This window comes from Ahaetulla prasina, chromosome 9 (genome assembly GCF_028640845.1).
Source record: "Ahaetulla prasina isolate Xishuangbanna chromosome 9, ASM2864084v1, whole genome shotgun sequence".
Lineage (NCBI taxonomy): Eukaryota > Metazoa > Chordata > Lepidosauria > Squamata > Colubridae > Ahaetulla > Ahaetulla prasina.
The window spans coordinates 23,946,907-23,971,323 of NC_080547.1; the positions used below are offsets into that span (position 1 = coordinate 23,946,907).

Below are 24,417 nucleotides of genomic sequence, written 5' to 3' on the forward strand. Positions count from 1 at the left end.
AAACCAGGCAATCACACCATTATGGTCAGCATGTTGACTTTTCTGTGGACGCTCATGGCTAGAAGGCTTTCGCTCCAGATCTTCACCTTCTGGTGAAAACCAGTGAACATTCTAAATGGGATGTGCCTCTCAAGTCCTTTTGCTTGCTGGATTGTTCCAATCACTATTGACCTCCCATTTGTTCATGCACACATACACACACAAGCGCACACGCCTGGTAAAAGAAGTAGCCTTCAACTCCTCATACCCTTGCCTACAATTTGTTGCAATCTATTGTAGATTGCAAGATGAGGATCAGAAATCATTTGCTTGTTTCCTTGCTTGCTTTCTTCCTGTCCCAAATCAGGATGAGTAGAGTTTGCAACTCAAGATTTGGATCTGTTCACTTACTTAGTTCAGTTTAGATTATTGCTGATTGATTAATCAAATGGCCATCTCAAATCACATTGCAACATGTCATTTGTTTGTTTATCAATTTGCTATTGTTCCATTCCTCTCCCCACCCCCCCAGGTGTTATTCTTTACATCTTACTCGTGGGGTATCCTCCTTTTTGGGATGAGGATCAGCACAAGCTGTACCAACAGATTAAGGCTGGTGCCTACGATGTGAGTGGTTTCTTTTGCTTGCGTTCCCTTTGTCTTACAACCTGTGAAATTTCACTACCCAAAGAAAAATGTTCAGAAGTTGCTTTTCTTAAAATCACGTTTGCCAATTATAAGCTTCTCAGCAGGAGCTTAAGTCTCCTTGAGATTGTGAGCAGGCTGAGTATCCAAAGGATCTAGGGATGCTTTGTGGGCATTTGTTTCTTTCTTCAATCGATAGCTGTCAAGATAGATAGCTTGGCTTTACACATCACCCTAAGCCCTAATATGCTGTATTGCATTCAACTAATTATTTATGAAATAAAGAAATCATGATTTACAGCAGGTGAGTCCAGCCTTTTAGCTTGCCTGGATCGCATTGAGTGAAGAGGAATTGCCTCATAATAAAATATATAATATAGTAACTATTTCTAAAAAAAAATCACATAATAATGTTAAAAGTTTACGATCTTGTAACCAGCTGTCCAGGGCCATGGGTTGGTCATGCCTGATTTAGAATAATATGTCCTTTTTAAAAAAAAATACTGCCAAATATGATAACAAAAGATTCAAATGGAATAAATCATATACATACTTTTTAAAAAATGTCTGTAACTGAATGCCTCAAGATTTAGCAGCAATTTGTGAATGAAATCTTGGCTCATGCCTCAGATTTCTGTTGTGTCTTTGTGTTACTCTAGCATTTTTATTAGAAATACCAACATAATTGATCAGAGAGGACCCTCTTCTTTTAATATTAACGTTGTCTTCCTGCAATATTGTCTTCCCTTAGTTTCCTTCCCCTGAATGGGACACAGTCACTCCTGAAGCAAAAAACCTCATAAACCAGATGTTAACCATCAACCCTGCAAAGAGAATCACAGCCCACGAAGCTCTGAAACATCCATGGGTCTGCGTAAGTATGGTTGCGCTTTCCTTGTTGCCTAGATTCAACCTTTCTGCTCAAACAGGAATCCCAAAGGAATCCCAAGTTTCCTTCTTTAATTCCCTTAGAGATTACAATAGTTACACCTTCTAAGATAGGATATTAGCAAAATAATGATAAGGATACATAAGCTTCGAAAAAGCTTTTATGAAAGTACCTCTACTGAGAAGTTTTAAATAACCTTGTTTATATACTGTTTTGAGTATTCTGTGGGAAGCTGACTAAAAGAGCTTGGATGATCCAAGAAGGATCCAATGAGAAGAGGCTAGATGGGGATGATCTAGGGAGGATCCACTGAGCCACAAGGAGGCTCACTATTGGTCCCCCGTACAGTTTGTTTGGACTAACCTTATTGTTAGTGATACCAATGTTCCTCTCCAAGAAGCTGACCTACATATGTTGCTATTGGGGATCTGCAGAACAATGGGTTGCATGGTGCTGGGAAAACTGCCTGGGTAGGCAGATACCCTTTTCATGGACTGCTTCAAGGACCTCCTTCACAGTGCACTCAATATAGCTAACTGTCCCTAAGCTATTTTAGGAACCTGCATGTCTTAGATACACCGAAGCAAGTCAGGAGGGCAGTAGAGTCTGCCTCTGTTTCCCCACAAACCCAATTCACCCTGTCTTTTTGTTGACTTTCCCCCCGTTTTTTCTGCATACACCTTTTTTTAATACCAGGTCAAATGCTTTAGACTTTCGCCCTTGGCTTCCCTATCTCACTCTCATGTCTTATAATATTCTTTTTGCAGCAACGTTCGACAGTGGCCTCAATGATGCACAGGCAGGAGACCGTAGAGTGTCTGAAAAAGTTCAATGCAAGAAGGAAGCTCAAGGTAAGCGATTTAAGGGGATATGAAGGTGGAAATGCATAAGGACTTTCAGTGCCGAATCTCTCTTGCGGGTCCTGTAAGTGAAATAGTTTTGTTGACTCTGTCCTTAGTAATATAAATCAACATCCTTAGTCTCTTTCCTTCACCATATAAAAACGACTTTCTTTCACTGTCTATCATGTTTTGAACAAATTTAACTTCTTTTACGTCAGCTTACAACTTTTCCTCTTCATATTCTCTGTCATCATCTTCCTATCTTTTTAACCTTCTCAATCATTTTATCTGTAATCACAGGTTTCATGGCCTTCCATGTTTTGTTCAATCCCTGTTTTTTTATTTATTTATTTATTTATTTATTTTATTTGAATTTATATCCCACCCTTCTCCGAAGACTCAGGGCGGCTTACACTGTGTTAAGCAATAGTCTTCATCTATTTGTATATTATATACAAAGTCAACTTTATTGCCCCCAACAATCTGGGTCCTCATTTTACCTACCTTATAAAGGATGGAAGGCTGAGTCAACCTTGGGCCTGGTGGGACTTGAACTTGCAGTAATTGCAAGCAGCTGTGTTAATAACAGACGGACTTAGTCTGCTGAGCCACCAGAGGCCCTGTTCCAATTTTTCTTTGTCCATTGCCTCAGTATGATTGTTTTCCACTTTCTCAACTTCTCTACTCTTTTGGTTTTTGTGATGTCTTCTGGGCTGCTGTTCTTAAGATCTGCAAATATCTGCTGTGAACTCTACGTGGTGTCAGGAAGGGCATCCAACCAGTAAATATTTAGCTCCATTCAGTTGCCCCAACTCTACCCCGAATTAAGGGATTACAGGTTCATAAAAGGGAGTTTTCTTAAGATTTGTCATACCCAATCATATTTCCATCTTCAACATATCCGTACGTCTAATTGTGTCTATATGCATCTTTCTATCAATTTTCCTCATTAAAATCTGAAAATATTGATGTGAGCTCACTCTGTTCTTTTTTTCCATTCTAAAAATCACCAGTTCTCTTAGAATTTACTATTAAAATCCAGGTTTGTGATACACATTCGTAGTTTACCATTCCCCCATTTCATCTGTATACTGAATTATCTTAAGGAGGTAAAGTGCTTTTATTTTTTTCCCCTATGGGAAATATTCAGACTCATGAAATAGCATTTATAGAAATAAAAGTGATAAAAATACTGAATTTTCTCTTTCTGAACACTCTAGTCACCCCGTACCTTTTGTTAAAACCAGAATAAAACAGTAAAAAATACCTGATTAACTTTTTGTTAGGATGAGGTTGACCAACTTTTTTTCTACCATCTAAGGCTAATTGCATTATGACTTCTTGACATTAATTAAAATTAAATGTAATTAATTAATTAATTAATTAAAATTAATTAATTAATTTATGACATTAATTAAATTAATTGACATTAATTAAAATTATTATAATTCTTATAAAGGTAACAGAAGTAATGCCATGTTTTGAACCATGACAACTCGGGTTGGTTTTCTGGTGATAATACTGATCTTTAGAAAAGCAAGCATAGCTGCACCGGTCCTTTATATAGCTGTTAGTGAAAATGGATGATAGAGAATAAAATTACATGTAAGGAAAGTAAAACTTTAAGCCAGATGTTTCAGCCCTGATTTCCTGAATTCAAAGACAGTCTCGACACACAAATAGTAGACTGAATGCATTGTTTAGTAGTTGATGTTACTGATGCCGGGTTGCATCTAGAATATAGGGACATCACCTGTCCCCCAAATGTGTTGACTGCCACATCTTTACTCAACACACATTAGTCCCCAATGTCTCTTGGCCCCACCAGAGCAAGCAGTTGATGGACAAACAGACAGTAGCTGAAGTTACAGTTGTATTGTATGAGAAAGGCTGTGAAGACTTAAGCTCTTCTTTCTCTCAGGTATGTTTCCATCAGAGCAGGAAGGACTAAGGCTGGGAAAAGATAAGATTGTTCTTTGTGATAGGCTGAAGATGAAGGAGCTTTCTGGGAATCTCATAGATTAAAAGAAACGAAGGAGGAATATCCATCCTCTAAGGACGAAATGACCCATTCATGGCTCAGAAAATAATGTCTAAGTGAGAGTCTCACTGTTATGTTTTTGTTCTATACCAAGGATGTCCAGCCTTGGCCACTTTTAAGACTTGTGGACTTCAGCTCACAGAATTCCCCACCCAGCCATGCCATGCTGGCTGGGGCATTCTGAAGGTTGAAATCCAGAAGTCTTAAACTGGCCAAAGTTGGACACCCCTATTTTATATAGTATATTCATATGATGGGAAAATACAGACATGCGGCCTTCCTAACAGGCCAATGTGACATTTGACACACAAGATAAACTGGAGATGAAGTTTATGGAACATTTAAGTTAGCAAGAGAAACTGCCTTCAGTTCTTTGTTGGTTTTAAAATCAAATTAAAACCCTTTGCTCCTGCTTTGGATGAGAGAGACATTGGTGAGGCAAGTAAAAATGATTATCCTTCAGGACATGTTAGAGATAATTTTGAAATTTGCCCCAAAGTTTAGACATCTGTTTCTTTTCTAAAAGTGGCCTATTTCTCATTACAATGCACTCATTACCTGATAATTCTATGTCTGTTACACATTATTTCACCTATATTCCATGTATTGAAAAAGTGATATTATTAAAATGGGCAGCTTAGGGCACAAGCATTTATCTTCTGTACATTCTCCAGGTCTCATACTAATTGATCTGATTTATTCGACAAAATGTCTTTAACCTTCCAAGCATGGCAAAGGTTAGCTATAATGAAAGAAATGGAATTATTTCCTTTTTGCCCAACAGCATGTTATCTCTATTAATCTTTTTCTGCAAAGATTTGAATGTTAATCAACAATCCACTTCGGAAATTCTTTATTAAATCAGTAGTTCTTTTTAGCAATTAGGGAGATTTTTCTGCTATTCTTCAATGAATCAAGTTTTAGTCGCATCTTAGTTTGCGTTCTTTATTTCTATTTAGTTGGTAAACCTTCCAAAGACAGAAGCAACCGCCAGCTTTATATTATCTTTTTAATACTAGTTTTATTTTCATTTTAAAATTCACTGTTTCAGGGATAGTGTTGTTATGTAAGTGGATTGCAGCTGGGATAATGAGAAACACAAAAAGCAGAATATTAGTGTGTGGAATTTGGTGAGCCATTTCTTGTGAAGGTCAAGAGATGATTTTAGGCAGGTAGTATTATTATTTCAGCTTGACTTTGCTCAGAGACCTATTATGAAGATAATAACCCTTTTGTGCTTTAGAGGGATGGAAAAGGGTGAGAACTTAATGATAGATTACAACCCTCTTGGAGACCCTGTCTTTGGGCTTGAAAGAATAGGAGGACTGTGAGAAATGTGGCCATAAACTTTCAGCAATCCATGACCATTTCTTTTGTCACTTGACTGGGCAGCAGGGACAATACAGGCAGTCCTCGACTTATAACTATTCATTTAGTGACCGTTCGACATTACAATGGCACTGAAAAAGTGACAAGACCATTTTTCATACTTTCATGACACCTTTTGCGACCTTCTGACAAGCAAGTGGTTAAAGTGCAGTACTGCAGGCTACTTCTGCTGACTGCCGGCTGCTGCAATTTGGCAGTTCAAATCCCACCAGGCTCAAGGTTGACTCAGCCTTCCATCCTTCCGAGGTGGGTAAAATGAGAAGCCAGATTGTTGGGGTAAATATGCTGACTCTATAAACCGCTTAGAGAGGGCTGTAAAGCGGTATATAAGTCTTTTTTTAAAAAGTCAATGGAGGAGCCAATTCACTTAACAACCGTGTTACTAATTTAACAACTGCAGTGATTCACTTAACTGTGGCAAAAAAAGTTCGTAAAATGGGGCAAAACTCACTTAATACACCTCTCTCTTAGCAACATAAATTTTTGGGCTCAGGAGTCGAGGACTATCTGTACTGGGCATAGGGTCATGTTAGAATACAAATATGATGTACAGTGATGTACCAACATATCTGTTGAGATTTGCTGTCATCCTTTGAGATCTGAACAATTTCTAGCACAGAATTTTGTACCGATACATAAATATCTCAAAAAGGCTACAGTGGATTAAACAACACCTCTTCCCACAGAACTTTAAGAACACAGAAAATGATTTGGTGCATTGCTTTGTCTTTGTTTATGCTACATAAATTCTATTCACTTTTTTCCTTTGTGTTTAAAATTCTTTCAAGAATTTCCTTTTTTCGTCTATTTACTTTTTTTCTGCTTTCTTCCTTTTTAGGGTGCCATTCTTACTACTATGTTGGCAACAAGAAACTTTTCAGGTGAGAAAAGCTTTGCTTTGCTTAAGTGACAAGCCGAAACAAAAAGAAAAAAAACCTCAGTGCTTTCAAAACCTCCTTTAATTAAAATGAAGTAAGCAAGCAAAAAGAAATTCTTCTAAACCACTATTATTTAGCCTCAGTCTCGAAATGTGACATTCATCCCTTTTCTCTTAATGCTCTGTGTTCTTTGGCATGGTCATATTATCATCAGAAAGGTTAAACTGGGACCAGAGGTATGACCCAAACTTTATTTATTTATTCATTCATCAGTGATTTAAAAGGCAGGGGAAAAAACCCTGAATGGCCACGAAAGGCCTTCCAACAAGCTTGCTTTCATGAGCCCTGCCAAACTTCCTGTGGATCTATTCTCCTCCTTCATTGTCCTAAATAAATGCAGCCAAAGTCTTCGTATTCGATGCTTTAGCACTGGGATACCCAGCTATGCAGGCTTTTTGTGTGGCTCCTTCTGCTCCCCAAACTGTCCTCATTTTACATTTCTCAGATTCCTCCTTACATTTAGTTAACCTAGCTTGAATCCTAGTTTAATCCTGACTCTACCATAGACCTTTTAGGAGTTGTTGCAAATTCCCCCAAGTCCTTTTCCTCTGTCTCTGAAACAGTTCTCTTGTTATTCGAAAACTGTTCCTGGTTTAAGTAGGGCAGATTCCTTAGGTTGTTTCCTTGGTTTTGCCTGTTGGAGGGGGGAAGGAAAATAGAAGGGGGATCTTGAGAAGGTGCATGCTTTGGACTGTAGTGCATTAATTCTTTGAGTTGCTTGGCCCGGGGAGGCAGAATTGCAGCCAGGTTGTTCCACCTGTGGGTCTTAGTTCATAATGGACATCCATCCTGGAAACACTTTCTAAAAGAGCCAAGTACTTTCCTACTAAGGGAAATAAGTTGCTTTTCCTGCCAAAAAAGAGGAAACAAACGCATCTGATTTCTTTAAAAAAATGAGGGTGAAAGATGGCTGAGTAGATGCCTCAAGCGATAGTCCACCCCTACTGTTGTCTCTCCTTCCTTGCTCTCCTACGGGGGTTTCTTTTCCCATCACTGTTCATGGGCCTAATCAAAGCCCTATGAAATTTCCAGCAAATCACAGCACAATCCATTTTCTGCACCATGAAAACTCAAATTCTGCAGCTAGCAGGGATTGTAAAGGGCTGTTAGTTCTAGATAAAGATATGATCTGCTAACATCAACAAGGAGGTTTTATCATACTCAGGATGCAGGAATTTCAGGGGAAAAACTGGGTGCTGATGATTGACAAAGTGACTGGGAACATTGAGGAAGAAGGAAGATGGGCAAAGATGTTGAAAGAATCAGTGATCTTCAGCAATAAATAAATCTCAAACTTTTTGTTCTACTCCTAGCCTGTTGCTAGCCAGGGGATTGATGGGATCTCCTGGAATTATAGCTGGTTAAGCTACTGGATTTTAATGGCAGCCTGATCCTCCCAGCTGGAAAACAGGTGATGGCTGCAAAGCACCTGTGTTCTGCCATGAGTTTCTTTTACTTCTTCATAAGTAATTTTATGGTGATTTCCAAATTCCATAAATTTTTTTGGGAATCACAGTATTTTCTGGTTTTTGAGGCTTTCAATCTTGGCATTTAAGCATTCCTTGCTAAGTGTTTCTTCCATTAAGAGGTTCGGAATCATAGTGGAGGAAACCCGAGAAGTGGAAGAAAGATGACTGCAGTGTTTTAATACATCAGTGAAGCTCAGGAAACCAACAGCAGAAGAGGTGCATGGCTCCCATACTGCATTCCATGCTTTAGTAACATCTAGGAATTCTCAACCACAACAGTAGGACTTTAATGTTCAGCAGACCTTGTTCATTCCACTTGCATTTGATTAATCCTGGTCCTACGGAAGCATTTCCTAGCCATCATGCTTTCTAGGACTCCGTAGCAGAATGAGTACTTTAGAGCATCTTCAAAAGTTATAAGCCTAAACCAGTTAATGGGCTTCCAGTGCAGAGAAAGAAGATAATAATAACTCTTGATCTGATGGAAAAGATCCATGGATTGTGTAAAAGTGAATGCACATTTGCTACCAATAGTCATGTCTCTTCATCTCAACTTTAACTCTAATCTTGTTCTGCTTCCTTTGTCTCCTTTCTTTCCCCTTCTTACTTTCCTTCTGCCTTTTCTTCTTTCTTTCTTTCTCTCTCTGCCTCCGCTCTTCTCTAACTCTTTCCCCTATCCCTTTTCCTACTTGCTGTCCTTTATTTCTTTGTTTTCCACTCTGGTGCTAACAGTGGGCAGACAGACCACCGCTCCTGCCACCATGTCTGCAGCAGCAGCAGCCTCCGGTGCCACCATTGGGTTGGTGGAGCAAGGTAGACATGTCCGGAAGAGATCCTCCTCACTTTCCCCTTTCTCATTTTGAAATCTTGAGTGCATGTTGTGTCATCCATCCAAAGCACTTCATCCCCACCCTGTTGTAAGATTCAGGGCTAGCCTTTTCACTTCCAAAAAGCCCAAACAAGAGCTACCTCTGTAGAAGTCTGTCTGTTTAGTGGTGTCAGTTCTGTTGCGCTCCATTCAGTTGTGATTAGAAATGGTCATGAAAATGTTACAGGAAGGGATTGAAATCAGCTAATGTGAAAGTTGCAAGTCAGCAGTCTCCAGACACTGTATGAAGCAGGATGAAAGTTGCAGACCAATGACAGGAAAGGAAATGCACGATTTGCAGACTAAGTCATGCTGCTGTTGCTAGAGGTTGAGGATCTGGTGGGTGGATATTATTTTAGCATATTTTGTAAATATATTATCATATATTATTAACCTGAGGCTATTACTCTAACAACATGGAACATCCAATAGAACATGGAAACAATGAAGAACAGTGGCAGTCTTAATAAAAGGAGAGAGGGTGACTGCCTGATTAGACTGCATCTAATTGTCATTTGATCTGTCCTCCCTCCTCCCCAACTTTCCTTACTTGTGAGGTGTTTGGTGAGATTGTGAGGTGTTGAACATGATGTCTCATAAAAAATTGCTATGTTGGTCTTCATGACTGAAACTAAATAGTCGATTGCAGGGATACTGCAAATGTCATCAATGCGGGCTGGTTGCCGAGCGCCCAAAATGCAGTCACATGACTGGGAGGCCCCCCTTCATCCGGCCATCAGAACTGTGAATTCGGGTCATAAGTAACTCTAGGAAGGTCCATCATAATTTTGAATGGTCGCTGAGTGATTGTTCGTAAGTCAAGAACTAACTGTAAAAGTTAAAAACGACTGTAACAACATATAATCCAGGTTGCCCTGGTTAAATCAAGAATCCTTAAACACCAGAGCTTGCCTTATCTCCTGGAGCAAGAGAGAGTTCTTCAGAGCCTTAAGAACCGTTAAGCTCATTATAGCTGAAATGCTTGCTAAAAGACACCCATGCATTTCCTTATTTGCATGCAGAATTCAAATATGTTAATATTTCTAACATAGCTCTTTCCTCTTCCAGTCATGAAAAGGGCTATGTTGTATTCATTTAACTGCCAGCAGTGAAGCTCCTCCAGTGTCATTTAACACTGGAAATACTTTTTGGGTTGGTTCTTTCATAAACAACCAACCAACAAATTGATTTTTACACTTTGATAGGAATTTTGGAACATTGCCCACTTCGCTGCCTGACCAATCTCTCTGATTTGGAGCTTAAGCATTTGAATTGCAGAAGGAAGAATATCTATTTCCGCTCTTGCTTTGCTGATTATTTGTTATGAGTTGGAGTTAAATTCTTTCCCCCCCCCCCAAAAAAAAGGACTGCTTCTTGCTCAGCTGAACCTGTTGGTGCTAATAAAAATATGCACTACATGAGCTGGGCTATAACAGTGCGTCACCCATGCATCAGAGCAAATTTGATCTTTGTTTCATAGCTTGACTTTCTCTTGAGTTCAATTTTTGCATTAGTAGGGCCATTTTTTTCCCTGTTGAAACCAGGCATGAACTCTGGTGGAGATGTTCTCCTTTGCTAAAGAGAACTGTAAATTTATAGATCAGGCTTATTTTGTTAGCCTACAGAAGATGTAGACCCATCCTTTCTAAGAGATCATTATGTTCCCTGTTCTGCTGTTTAAATCTTAAACCTAAAAAAAAAAGTTTTATCTCAGGAAACTAATTATGCTTACCTCTCCCATCACCTGCAACCTCACCATGGTTTGAATTTGGGCTCCTATAACTTTCAGCCATCATGACCCTTCGGTGATTAGGAATTCTTGGAGCCAAGTACAAAAACATCTAGAGCAGGGGTTCACACACTGGAATTCTTGGAACTGTCCACATGTCTTAAAATTGCCAAGATTGGGAATCCCTGATCTAGAGACACCAGGATAGAGAAAGCCTGGTGATCATCTTGATTTTACCAAGATGGCTTGGCACTGGTTTCAATTGATAAAAATACATCCAGTAATCATTAAGCTTCATGAAATATGCAGTCAAACGGACTCTGCTGTCCTTTGACTACAGATTTGCAGCTGAGCCATAAATTAACCTTGGTTAATATGCTTCTGATTCAATACCCTGGAAGGATTATAAAAGCAAAATTGAAGGCAATGCACCAAGTGGTAGATTTTTCATAATTTTCTGTTATGGATAAGATGAAAACATGGATGAACTAGTAGAAAAATGTAGGAGGACTAGAAACCAAAAATTGGAGCATACTTGATGCTCCTACAATCATCTGAAGATGAAATGCAGCTTAGAGTGGAGAAAACAGGTGAGGCTCATTGCTTTAGGGGTTTAGGATCCAGGAGCACACCTTTTTTCCATATCTAATCCATCCAGACAGTTCTTGAGGCATACCAACGTACGTTTCCCTTGATGCTTTATTCATGCCAGAACTTCCTGTTGCTTGGTGTAGTCACAGGTTTGTCTGTACCCCAGTTTTGTGATAGTGTGAAAATGGTAAATGGTGCATGGAATTTGTGCAGTCCTGGTGCATGATTTGGGCCTTGACTAGAAGAATTAGAAGTAATTCTTCTCAGACAGCGGACAAGTGCTTCTGATGTGCTGAAACTGGCTGATGTGCATGCAAGATGGATAGCTCTGTATGATAGCAGCAATTTGACTGGTCTCAGCTATTTTTGAGTTAATGTCATTTTGAAAACCCACCTTAAGATTTCAGGCTTGAGAAACAGAGAGAAAGAAGCAAAAGAAAAAAATTATGTTACTGCTTTGCCTGTCTCCTTGATTTTGTTCGCCAATTCTTTAAAGCGAAATATCCTACTGCTTTGTGCCTTGTTATACAGTGTAAAAGCTGTACATTATATTCTTCTCCAGCCTTCTCCAACCCAGGGATTTTCATGTATTGGACCAACTCCCATAATTTAAATGAAGGAAAGACACAAAGGCTCATTTTTGTACTGAACTTAAAACTGCCTCCTTTAAGATCCAGCAAAGGCTTAATAAGTAGGTGTTCGTCTTTGGGAACAGTTATAATTATTCCATTCGGATTCTTCTACTCTGCCTCTATGGCTACTGCTGCTACATAATCACCAGTAACATCTTTTATTATTGTCATCTCAGCAAATTGCCCCCGCAAGGATTTTAGATATTTTAAAGCTCCAAGTCTTCTTGTTCACCCTTTATTCTCAGTTTATATTTAAAGCTGCTTCACGTATTGCAGATTTTGCTTTACCATAGAAAGTGCTTCTATTAATCCTGTAACCTTTGCAGTGATCATCTATGATATTCCAGTCTTGTTTCTCTAATTTAGCATCTTCTTCTAAAATTGAAATTCAGGAATATGTTATCCAACTAATAATTTATAGCAGTTTTTCTAATGCTGAACATGAAATACTGTAACAGAGTGCATCTCAACCTTATCAACTTTAAGACTTCAGATAATAAGTAATAGCTGGTTGGGGAATTTTGGGAGTTGAAGTCCACAGGTCTTAAAGTTGTCAAGGTTGAGAAACACTGATGTAGCCAGTTCCTCATTTTCAGAGAGAAACACAGCATTGATGCTACAGAAGCAGTAGAAGAAACTCTGAGAACAGAGACAACCATGAGATAAATATACATTCTTCTGGTAGCTGCCTGATCAACACACGTTTTGAAATGCATTCGGTCCTCTAATTCTCAGGTGCATTATTCTTCTTTAGCTTCCTGATTCTACAAGAATAGGTTGATGATTAATATGTGCTATTCTGATTATATTCTGCTCTTGGAGTGAAGCCAAGCCCTTCTATAGTCCTCTGTCTGTTAGAAGATATTATAAATATTGCTGCCAAATGTTGGACATAATATAGAGACTGCTGTAGGGACTGAAATGCCTATATTCAAGAATGGTCAATGGTTCTTGAACCTTTTCCTAGCACAATTCTTTTCCCTTCCAAATTCTGAGCAGTGGAAGATTTTTACTGGATTCATAACAATTGCCAGCACAAGAAATGTTGATTTTTTTTTCTTGCAACAGAGTTGTTGCCATGGCCTTTTTCGTTTAGTTATTATTTAATATATTTTATTCTGCTTCCATATTTAGTAGCGTACACTTCCTGTACACCACACAGAATCACTTTTTGAGAGATGGGTGACCATGAACACTTTTTTAGTTTATTAAATGTATATGCCACCCATCCCACTATCCAAAGAAACTCTGGGCACTTAAAATAGATGGATAGATAAATGATGATGATGATGATGATGATAAAGAAGGAGGAGGAGGAGAGAGATGGATGGATGGATAGATAGACAGACAGACAGACAGACAGATAGATAGATAGTATTTCTCAATCTACCATAAAAATGGCCAAAATAAGATCAATAAGAAAAAGGTAGAAACAGATTCATTGGAAAGGTGGTGGAAGGAAAAAAAACAAAACTAAACTAAAACTCTTCCAACATTGATACAGGAAAAAAAGAGGTCTATAACAAATGCTGAAGGGCTCTTGCCCAGTGTTCAGAGGAAATAGTGCCAAAGTGCAGGTGGCCACAAGGGAGGCTTGTCTGTAGGAGCAAGACTTCTCTGATGACCTCAGCAATCCATAGGCTTGTAATGGTGATGAGTAGTTTGTCCAGATTTTTTTAGTGTCTTATATAGCAAAAATGGCACCTTGAATCTGGCATAATAGCTCCTTGGCAGCCAATACTGCAGCTGCTTCAATTATGCACATAGCTGGATGCACCACTCAACACGTTGACCACTGCATTATCCCAACAGCTGAAGGTCCTGGACCCAGTCCAAGGAAAATACCTTCATTTAAAGTACTGATTTGCTGACATAACTTCTGACAAAATCAAGATACAATGATAATATTCTACCTCCTTCTGATGGGGTGAGGAGAAAGTCATCTTGTGTATTTTCCAAGTACTCTTTGAGGTCAGCTTCATTGTTTTGATTATGGTGGCTTAAAAACAAAGAACATCCAATTGGATCCAGTGCTATCTGTCTGCTGATGAAAGCACATTCACTAGTGGAATGGATTCCTCCTTTCCTTTTTACAGCACCTTTCAACATAGCTCATAAATCTCTTGCAGATGTGAAGGATTCTCTGTAACACATTTGGATTGATCAGAAGGAAGGAGAACTAGGGGGAATCACCTTGTATAATATTGGCTATATGCTTAATAAACAGATTTTCCACATTTCTTTTTGGGTGTTTGAGGCTTTGCATGCTGCTAGAGCTATAGCAATATTGAAGAACAGCTGTAATTTCCTCTTCTGCACCCGGCGTAATAAACTGTAATGCCTTCTGTTGTAGATTCTTCTTACGTTTGGAGGGATTGTATATAGCTAGATCAGTGATTCTAACATTCAGAGATATATCAGCCATTGCCGCATCAACAAACGAACTTGCCAACATTGTTTCTATCAAAATGTATATTATATACAAAGCCATTTAAAGCTAAAAGGTAGCGGCAACGCTTCTAGTCATGTTCCAAGAATGTTATATGACTAAAATGTTCTCAATCTTTGGAGTTTATTGATTATTTATTTTATTTGTTAAATTTATTTGCTGCCTATCTCACTGGAGGGATACTCTAGCCCTAGAGAAGTGATGGCGAACCTTTTTGGCTGAGTGCTGAAAAGGTTGCGCGGAAACATCACGTGTGCACACACACTCGTCAGGGCTCACAGCTCCAGAAAAGCTAAACTTCCGACAATCAGATGGCCGACATGCATGTGCACACCGGTTTTTGGCACTGCTGCGTGCGCAAACGACAGTTGATCGTTGTGTGCACATGTGCACCAGAAACCTAGAAGACAAAGAGGCAAGGCTGCACATGCTGGGCGATATGGCTTTGTGTGCCACTTTGGGCATGCGTGCCATAGATTTACCATCACGGTTCTAGTCCTGATCAAGCAGGAAATCCAACACCATTTCAGACAAATGGTTGTCTACTCTCTTCTTAAAAACCTCCAGTGTTGGAGCACCTGCAACTTCTGGAGGCAAATTGTTCTACTGATTGATGGGTGGAGGACAGAAAACAAAGGAGATGGAGTCTGCCATCAATCTAGCAGCCACCTCCAGGGTGGAATTCCCCCGTTTGGTCCCATTTCAGGAATTCTGGGGTTTGCAGTTCCAACAACTAGGTTTGGGAGGGACTGACTTTTGGAGTGTCAAGTTTATTAGGACAAATTCCCCACTTCATCACAAACTACATGAGTCAAAGGTAAACTTGGAAAAAAAGAAAAGAAAGCCTTTACAAGCCAGGATATTTAGCATTAAGGGAAGAGTAGAAAAAGAGTTACGTGTTTAAGAAAACCCGCGTGATGTTGATTCTGGTGTTCCAGAGTTGTACATTGTGGAAAACGATGTCGTCTTACTTGGAGTCCATTTTCTATCCTTGCGTTTCCATTCTTCCATTAGTGTGTGGTGATTGTGTGGCCCATTTCCTCCCTGTGAGTATGAGCAAAGTCTTCTGTGGTGCTGCTTCTGTGGTGCTGGTGCTGCTGCTTCACTCCCCTTTGGTGTCAAGACAGGGCCTCTGTCCCAAAGGCTTTGCTTTCTGTCTCAACACTTTTTCTCTCCTCCCCTTTTTTTCTCTCCCTCTCTCTTTCTCCCTATCCCTCCTCCAATTCCTCCTCCTTACTGCCTGTCTCTCTCGCCTTTTCCTCCTCTGTAAATTTCTGTAAGGTAAGCAAACTTTTTGTTGAGTTCTGGCCTTTGATACAATAACTATCAATGGTGGTGAGTGGACTTAATGTGGGACCGAGAGGGTTATAAGGCTGGGATTCAGAAGCAGAAGGTATCATCTTCCGCAGATGCTACTCCATCTGACATCAGCACTTTCACAGTAGATCCAATAATAGATTGTAACCTGGTTTCTTTTACTGCACACTAGACATTCAGCTATACAAATTACCTGGTTTTTGCCCAGATACAACACAATAGTCATCAATTGTTCAATCCCTAGAGGATTCTCATGGCATTGTTGATTCCCTGAAGTTCTCATAACCAGATCCAAATAAGAGATAACCAAGTTTCTAGTCTTAATCCCTACCACACTTGCTCTTATCACGCTTCTTAATCCCACTCTCAGCCTTACCATGCATTTCATTTCGATTCAGCATTTCCCCCCCCATATCACTCTTGGGTCTCTCCTCAGCCAAATAATAGCAACAAGAAGCAATTACAAAAACAAAAACCGATCGTGCAATGGCCAAGAAATCCATATTCTCTGAATGACATACTCCAACCTGACATAAGAAGCCAGTACTGTAATCATTGAATTTTTGAGGATTATCAATATCTCATAAGATGTAGGTGGAAGTGAAATGATTCTATACCAGCATTTACAAGGAAATCCCAATTACAGAGGAAAACAGATAGATGCTATGTTGGGCGTAATGTCACAATCTTAACACATGGGAAAATAAAGCAGCTTGCTTAGTGGACTGTAATAGAGTAGCTTCAGTAAAGAAGCAGATGTGACTTGTTTAGAAATCAGAATATGAGCTCCAACCTTGCTTCGAAGATAAAAATTGTTGCTAGGAGCAGAATTGTACAGTTGGTTGGCACTTGGGTTACAGCTCATGTTTAAGAATTTGGAAATTCTCAGTGCAAAAGGAGAGAGCCTATTTGTGTAGTGGCTAAGGCACCAGGCTATAAACTGGAGACTCTGAGTTCTAGTCCCACGTTAGACTGACTTTGGGCCAGTCACTCTGTCTTAGCCTTAGGAAGGATGGCAAACTACTCCCAAAAGACTTGCCAAGAAAACTGCAAGGACTAATCCAGACAGTCACCAGGTATCAACACTGACTTGTAGGCACCCCTGGGGGATGCTAGGACAGTGGGATTAGATTGCATCATGATGGTGATGATAGTATCATCTTAGAAGAAGATAGAGTGTTACCAAGATAGTTATAGGGGCATCTCCAAGATTCAAGGTTGTCTTGAAGATTTACCTAGTATAAGAAAGACTGATAACTCCTTATTTCAAAAAGAAAAGAACCTGCATGCAATTCTGTTGAAAAGATCTGGCATTTTCATTGCAAATGTCGGCGTCTCTAAAATGAGTAGGTGCTTAGGATAGGTCTTAGCACAAAATTAATATTCAGGAAGCTGTTCATGTTCTTCTGCCAGTTGAGCTAAAGGGGAGAAGGAATGCTTGGGGAATCTTCCATAGAAGGATCCTGTCCCATTTTATTCAGACTACTGCTTTGTTAAACAGAACACTGCTGTACAGAGACACCCTCCTTGTGGTTGGGCACAGTTTGGACAAAGTAATGTGTGCCCAAGCCAAGCTAATGGCAGTTTGAGAAACAACAGTGACTAAAATACCATTGAGCAAAGCTTCCACTCTTTTGTATTATTGCAGACCCATTGCTGACCTCCCTGCTTTTGGGAGGTTGCCCGTTTGTGAAACTTATTCATCTGTAAGTCTACTTCTGGCTTGGAGATGTTGGGGCTTAGTCATTGTTCTCAAGTTGCCTTTTAGCAGTTGGATGGGGAAACTGTTTTTTGGGGGGGAGGGGGAGGACTATTTAGACAGTGGAGAGTATTCCCCAAGACACCAAGAGAGTTACCACTAAAATCTCTTCTTCCCTCCTTATGCAGCAGCTAAAAGTTTACTGAATAAGAAAGCGGACGGCGTGAAGGTAAATATATTTCTGGTTTTTGTGGGACATTCCATAAAAGAGAAAACCAGGGAAAGATTTGGGCTTGTGCCATATTAACGGGAGAGATTGTTCTGCTCTATGCCCACAATCATTTTCAGAATTCAATTAGCAAAGTAGCTAAATGGTAGAAATGAAAGTACTTTTCTATTCTCCACAAGTTAAAACCTTCTGAACAGTGGTGAAAGGAGGGCCCAATCTCTTCCAAAGCTTTATCGGTACATAATTGCTAGGTAAATTATGAAGTGATGCACCCCTTATGAGTTTAAATAGCTTTGATATGGATTATCTGAATGAAAAATGCTTTTGTGTTCATTTCTTCATTGACAAAAATGTGTATGTTTGATACAGCCTCAGACAAACAGCACCAAAGGCAGCGCCGGAGTTACCAGCCCAAAAGGGACCCTTCCTCCAGCCGCACTGGTACAGTTTCCCTTCTATTTTTCTTTCTGTTTTTATACAAAAAAATTGGAACACTGGTTTCCCTGTGGTTTTACTGCTATAATTGCTCTTTAATGCTTGCTGATACAATTGTAAATGATTTAAGGACTTCAACTCTGTGTTCTACCTCTAACTGATACGGTTATGAATCTCTAAATTGCTTCTAAATAGAAAATAGGAAAAAAAATGCTATATATATATGTCTTTGGTTATTCAAGTTTTCTTCCACATAAAGTTGGAAGTGTCTTGGTGGCGTTTCGACGAAGTCTTGTTCGTCATCTTCAGGCTGGTGTTTACAGCTTCCTGCTTCTAGGAGCAATTGCTGTGGTTGTCAACTAATTTTTTCCTGACTCTAAACTCTCTGAATCCTATCTGTGGATATCACTGTGGTCTGCTTTGTGCAAATTTGTACTTAGTGCCTGAATATCAAAAACTCCTTTCCAGATGTGTTCAATCCAGAGGTCACATTAGTTACAGAAACTTAAATTCGCGACCTTCCGCCGCGAGCTTAAAACACACTTATTTATTTGCGCAGGACTGAATTAGTTTTTAAATTTATGGGTTTTAAATGGGTTTTATTTTTATATTGTTTTAAATATTCGGCTTTTAGAATAAGTTTTTTAATTGTTTTTACTCTGTATTTATGTGTTTTTATGTGCCTGTTAACCGCCCTGAGTCCTTCGGGAGATAGGGCGGTATACAAATACGATAAATAAATAAATAAATAAATAAATAAATATTCATAACTTCATGGCTACATTACGATTTGGTGCTAAATGAGACTTCAATAGGGGAAGTATGAAATCCACTGGAGAAACCAGCAAAATGAAAACTTTTTCAGTTTTCAAAAAATGAAAACTTGAAGACCTATAGGAACACTGCCTGAATATGGTTCTAGTACACAGAAAATAAGGTATAATTATAGATCACATTTGGGAGTAATGTATTAATAGTAAAGCTAAAGTTCCTTAAAAGTGACAGGAATTCTGGGTTACTATGAAAACAATTGTTTCTGAGTAGAAAAATCCAAAATGAATTGAGTATGATGTGATTTCAACATTATTTTAAAAATATAGACATAGATATTATAAAGTAGATATTTCCAATCTAGTACTTTCCAGGTGTTTTTGATTGATATTGAGAAAGAGTCTGAACATACCTGGTTAGAAAAGGAGGATAAAATTGTATAATCATGGAATATGAGAAGTTAAAGAGAAGCCTTAATTGAGCCTTAATCCAGGACCTTCCTCAGTGTTTCAGCACCTGACAGGGGTCCATTTCATCTTTCTTTAAATACTTCTAGCAAAGGCAATTTCACTCTAGAGGCAATGCACTACTTGATTGAACAACCATTTGACATTTTTCTAATGTCCAACTGAAATCTGTTTCTTAAATCTGCCATTTAAAGCCGCTATTTCTTGACCTCTGTTTTGGAACTGCTCTGATCAATTCTGGCCCAGGTTCTGTATGGTGGAAGGTTCAACCTTTCCATTTTAAATCTCTTAATTTTCTCTAAACATTTTATTCCACTGAGGGCCTATCCCAAGTTTCCACAAGCCTAGCCTTTTTCTCAAGTGTAAAAAAGTGCAAAAGAATGTACATTATAAATGTTTTAAAACTCCTGGAACAATAATTCTGGGACATAACTGTGTTGCATAGCAAACAGTAATTGATCTGCAGGGCTCCATTTGTTTTCATAGGCGTTACAGATTCTAGGTTGTTGTTGTTGTTGTTGTTATTGTTATTATTATTATGATGTAATTATTGTAAATATATATAGAGAGGAAAAAGCTGTAAAGTAGGCATTAGGGTAATACGTATAGGAGCTATTTAAACTTTGCACATTTTGCTCCATGTCAATAAGTCACTGAAGCATTAACAGGTGAAGGAATTTGAATTATAATAGAAGTTTTAAAGCTCTCAGAAGCTGTATTTGCGAACCTTAAAGATACTTCTATTTTGGTCTTTATTTTCAGTAGGTTCATTGCCACATCAAACCTGGATTGATTTCTCATATCTATTCTGTTTCATTTCTCTTCTTGGTAGACAAATTATGCCATAACCTTAAAGACAAAACAGAAAAAGAAGAGAGCAACAAACTAAAAGACAGGTTGACTTGATAAGAAACAAATCTAATCACATTCGTGTGAACTCTTTAAAGCAACAATTACTGGTCTAAATAATTCTATATGAAGCCATGTTAGCCCAGATGAAGACACTAAACAATAGTTTTCTTTAAAAAAATCATTGCAATATGAATTTATTCAGTAAATAGCCCCTTACTTAGGTGGCAAATATGGAATTCTTTAACTAACTTGGAGGTCCTGCAGTTGAACACAGGAACAGTAGCTTGGGTAGAGCTCTTCTACCAAATAAATATCAGTTTTGTAATAATGTTTTTCATGAAGTCTTAATATATAATTACTTTGGCTTTGCTGGCTAGTAAGCTATCTTGAAGTTTATGTTGCTTTTGAAGGGAAATAAAATTCCACAACTGGGATTTTAATGAATCTTCAGAAGGACGCAGATTGAAAACATACTGGGCAATTATAGGTAATTGCATTCTGCTATCTTTGCTTATATGAATATGATACAAATTAGACTAATTCTTTAAATACCTGTGACATTTTTTATTGAAAGGGATGGAGACAGCAGGTTTAAATTAAATTGTATGAATCCAAACAATATATGGAGTTGTGCAGAAGAGAATAGAGCACATCTACATTATACGTGCACTAGAAAGGTAGCAGAGTATTTAAAAATGCAGTAAATGGGCTGTTATCATTGATCAAACCAACAAGGCTGAACTTCTTTCTTATAGCAAACTACTTCTTTTCTTCTATGAGACCCATATTCACTATTGGTTTACAGCCCATTTATCTTCAACAGCTTTGTCATTATTCTATTTAAAACTAGACTTTGAACTGGTTTTAATGATGAAAAACATTATGTATTTCAGTTAAAATTTGGTTCTCTTACAAGCTTAAAAGAGGCACTTTGAAATGCTGTCATTATATGATAAATGCTATTTTCAGAGCATTGGTGGGTAGTGCTCATTTCCCAAGCTATGTCAGTTGTTAGCCCTTCCTTTCAACAAGAAAACGTTAATTGAATAAGATAGCAAATTTCTCTATAGTCAATTTATGTAGCTGATACTAGGAAAGATTCCAGAGAATAAACTTAATAGGACTCTGGAAGTTTTTTTCCCAGCATAGAAGCACCCTAGATGATAATATATGTTGGGAAAAGCTTTTTTCAGTGTGGCAGGAACTACAGATTCCTTCTGTGATCAAGGGGAACAAATATTTGCCTTCCAAAGAAACAGGATTGAAAACTGCCTTTGATTGAGCAAAATGGATGGTTCTTTTCCCCAGCCCAATTCTCCAATTGTCTATTAAGCAAGAGCTTGGCTTTGTTGAAGGCAAGGAGGCCAACCCTTCAGAGATTTCAATAGCTAGAGTCCTATGTGGCATATTAAATATTACAGAGCGGCTGGTGAAGAATGCATCAATTCAGAGTTTGCCATTGGGGGCAAGAAACACAGGGTTGGATCTTGAAAAGCAGTGTGAAACCTAAGGGTTTTTTGCTTCCATTCACTCCCGCTTCCCCTCCCCGGCTGATACTCCCACCCATCGTTCCAATCTCTTCAGATGGGAATTGACTTTCATCTGCAACCCTCAAACATAGTTTTATTCAGTTCCTCTCAGTGGCAGTCAAGATGCTTTGCTTTTATTGCTAGTTCTGAATAGCCTCTTAAATGGGTAGCGCTGGTGCCTGTGTCAATAGGTAATACGTGAGTACCGAAACCTGCCTTTTTATGAACTCATTGTTCAAGATCCCCAACCCCTCGCATAAAAAGGACTATTGAGCTGTACCAAGCTTGCACAGTTAGGTCTCTAGCCTTTAAGTCCAACTACACGAGCCATTATAGTAATTCATATTCTTCCCGGAATACTTAGCAGGTTTGCACAAACTAGATTGTAGGTATCAGCTGTAGAAAAAAGATGTCTTGCTTTCACAGTTATCTAAAAATACTGAACTATGCTCCATTTCTTTAGATTTTGGTTCAGCACTTCCTTTCATAGCTGCTGTTGTTCTAAGACAGGGATGTCCAAACTTGGCCCCTTGAAGAGTGGTGGACTTCAACTCCCAGAATTCCCCAGCCAGCAATTTGCTCATATTTATGGCTCATGCTGGCTGGGGAATTCTGGGAGTTGAAGTCCACCACTCTTCAAGGGGCCAAGTTTGGACATCCCTGTTCTAAGACATAACGCAGCACAAATGTATTTTAATTACTCTCCGAATTGCTAGTGAGCTTAGGGTCAAGCCTACTTTGAAAATACCTTAAGAAGCAGGAACCAAGGAAGTTGCTTTAACAGCTGAGATTAATTGTTCATCTAACTGAGATTGGACAACCGTTTGTCTGAAACGGTTTAGGCTTTCCTGCTTGAGGAGGGGTTTGGACTAGTCCTCCAAGGTCCCTTTCAGCTCTGTTATTCTGTTAACCTTGTGTGGGGTCAGCAGTAGCCTTCTCCAATCTGATCTCCTTTAAATGCATTGGGACTACAATATCCCTGGTGCCCAGCCTTGTGTGAAGTGCATCAGCTTGGAGAAGGCAGCTGAACAGTGATTGACAGGATTTTTTAAATGTTCCCAAGAAAGAAGAATCATCTCAAGCTATGTGCTCATTTAACTGGAAGTGCCAAAGATTGAATTTGGACGATCTTGCACCAAAGCATGCATTATTTACTGTTGAGTTGCTTCAAAGCTTTATTAACATGCATCTTGTCTCTTCTCCTTCCCCACTTCATTCACACAACACCTTTAAGCATATTTAGCACACATTGGCCACGCATGCACATTCACGGTTCCTGAAGTAGGTAGAGATATATGTGTGGATAATTCTTAGACCACATCAAATACATTACAGACAAGTTTTCTGGCAGTTTCTCAGCTTTGGAATGGTCCTTCTTCTCCCAAGCTCTCCCCTCCTAAACCACCTGGTAGGAAGCTGATACTTAACAGTCATGTAAAAAAAGAGACCAGTCTCTCATTCTTACATGTTGCCTATTCCTGCCAAATTTGCTTTACCACCCTGCCTACCCTAAGCCATAAAAGTCTTGTCCATATCCATGCAAACTGAACAAATTAATTTAGTGTCCTAGAATTACCTGCTTCCAGGTAAGTACAGCTTAAAAGTGTCAGAAAAGCAGTGAAGGTTTGTAAAACAACATAAGTTATGGAAGGTAAGTTCTCAGCTAGCAAAACCTCTGCTCAGCTTTCTCTAGAATTATATTGGATGGACTTTTCATACCCCATACCTCTTGCTCAGCCCTCTGTTGTGTACCCAGAACCTATGGGTGAGAGATCCAAACTACAGGATCATCATGGAATGTGCCCATGGAGTGGGGTAGAGATTGGGTCTTAATTTAAAAATTCAGAGCATAGCACAAGTCCGAGGAATGTGCTCAGAGGACCTTCTGCTCTTCTTTCGCTTCGTTTCTCCCTCCTTCCATCTTCAGTGGAACCTAAGTTGTGATGTTAACCGCCCAGGTGGGAGGGTTGGTTGCCGCTCTCACCTACAAGTTTCTTCTTTGTTCTCCTGACCTTGCTCCCTATTGCAGCTATTTCTTTGGCTCGCAAATGGATTAAACATAGATACCTCCGCTTGCCCTCTCCATTTCCAAAGGGGTCACAGCAATCTTATCATGGGGTTCAAATATGATTTTTTGGTTTCATTCATGGAAAATCCAGTTTTGATTCTTCTCTTCCTGATTTATTCTGCCACTTTTTGTTTGTTAATCATTTGCCTTTTGCTGAACTAATTGCCTTTTGCTTTTTTCCCTTCCATTTTGTTCCCCTCCCCTGCTCTTATGTGGGTCTTGGTCTTTTCCCCCCCACCCTTCCTTTTCCCTTTTTTCATATTTTTTACCATCATTTTCTGCTCCATCTCCTCTTCCAATTATTGCCTCTTCTCCTTATATATATATTTTTTTAATTTCTTCCTCTTCTTTGTTCTGTTCTTCTTTGGTTCATCTTTCCTTCCTCTGTAGGAACCTCAAACCACCGTTATCCATAACCCAGTGGACAGCATTAAGGTACTGCTGCCTGTCTTTCCTTCTCCTCAGTTTTGCCCTTTTTGTTATCTTGGATAAAAATTGACTTTTTTTTTCTGCTCCTTGCACTGCTGTGTAATTTCACCTCTGGGGACAGACCGTAGGCTCTTGTGCCTTTTTCTGTATAGCCAAAATC

General features: G+C 39.0%; 1 protein-coding gene across 19 annotated transcripts in view; it reads left to right on the plus strand.

The window, feature by feature from the left end:
• The window catches only part of CAMK2B (calcium/calmodulin dependent protein kinase II beta), a 214,786-nt gene that overhangs the window by 163,753 nt on the left and 26,616 nt on the right, over nucleotides 1-24,417 (plus strand). For 7 of the 19 annotated variants that reach the window (XM_058194307.1, XM_058194325.1, XM_058194306.1 and 4 more), the window contains 8 exons: nucleotides 512-606; nucleotides 1,376-1,498; nucleotides 2,281-2,364; nucleotides 6,624-6,666; nucleotides 8,925-9,005; nucleotides 17,666-17,706; nucleotides 18,076-18,147; nucleotides 24,219-24,263. In XM_058194307.1, coding sequence (XP_058050290.1) covers nucleotides 512-606; nucleotides 1,376-1,498; nucleotides 2,281-2,364; nucleotides 6,624-6,666; nucleotides 8,925-9,005; nucleotides 17,666-17,706; nucleotides 18,076-18,147; nucleotides 24,219-24,263 — 584 coding nt within the window. The remainder of the gene's footprint in view (nucleotides 1-511; nucleotides 607-1,375; nucleotides 1,499-2,280; nucleotides 2,365-6,623; nucleotides 6,667-8,924; nucleotides 9,006-17,665; nucleotides 17,707-18,075; nucleotides 18,148-24,218; nucleotides 24,264-24,417) is intronic. The other 12 variants (XM_058194312.1, XM_058194326.1, XM_058194311.1 and 9 more) reach the window with 5 other exon arrangements.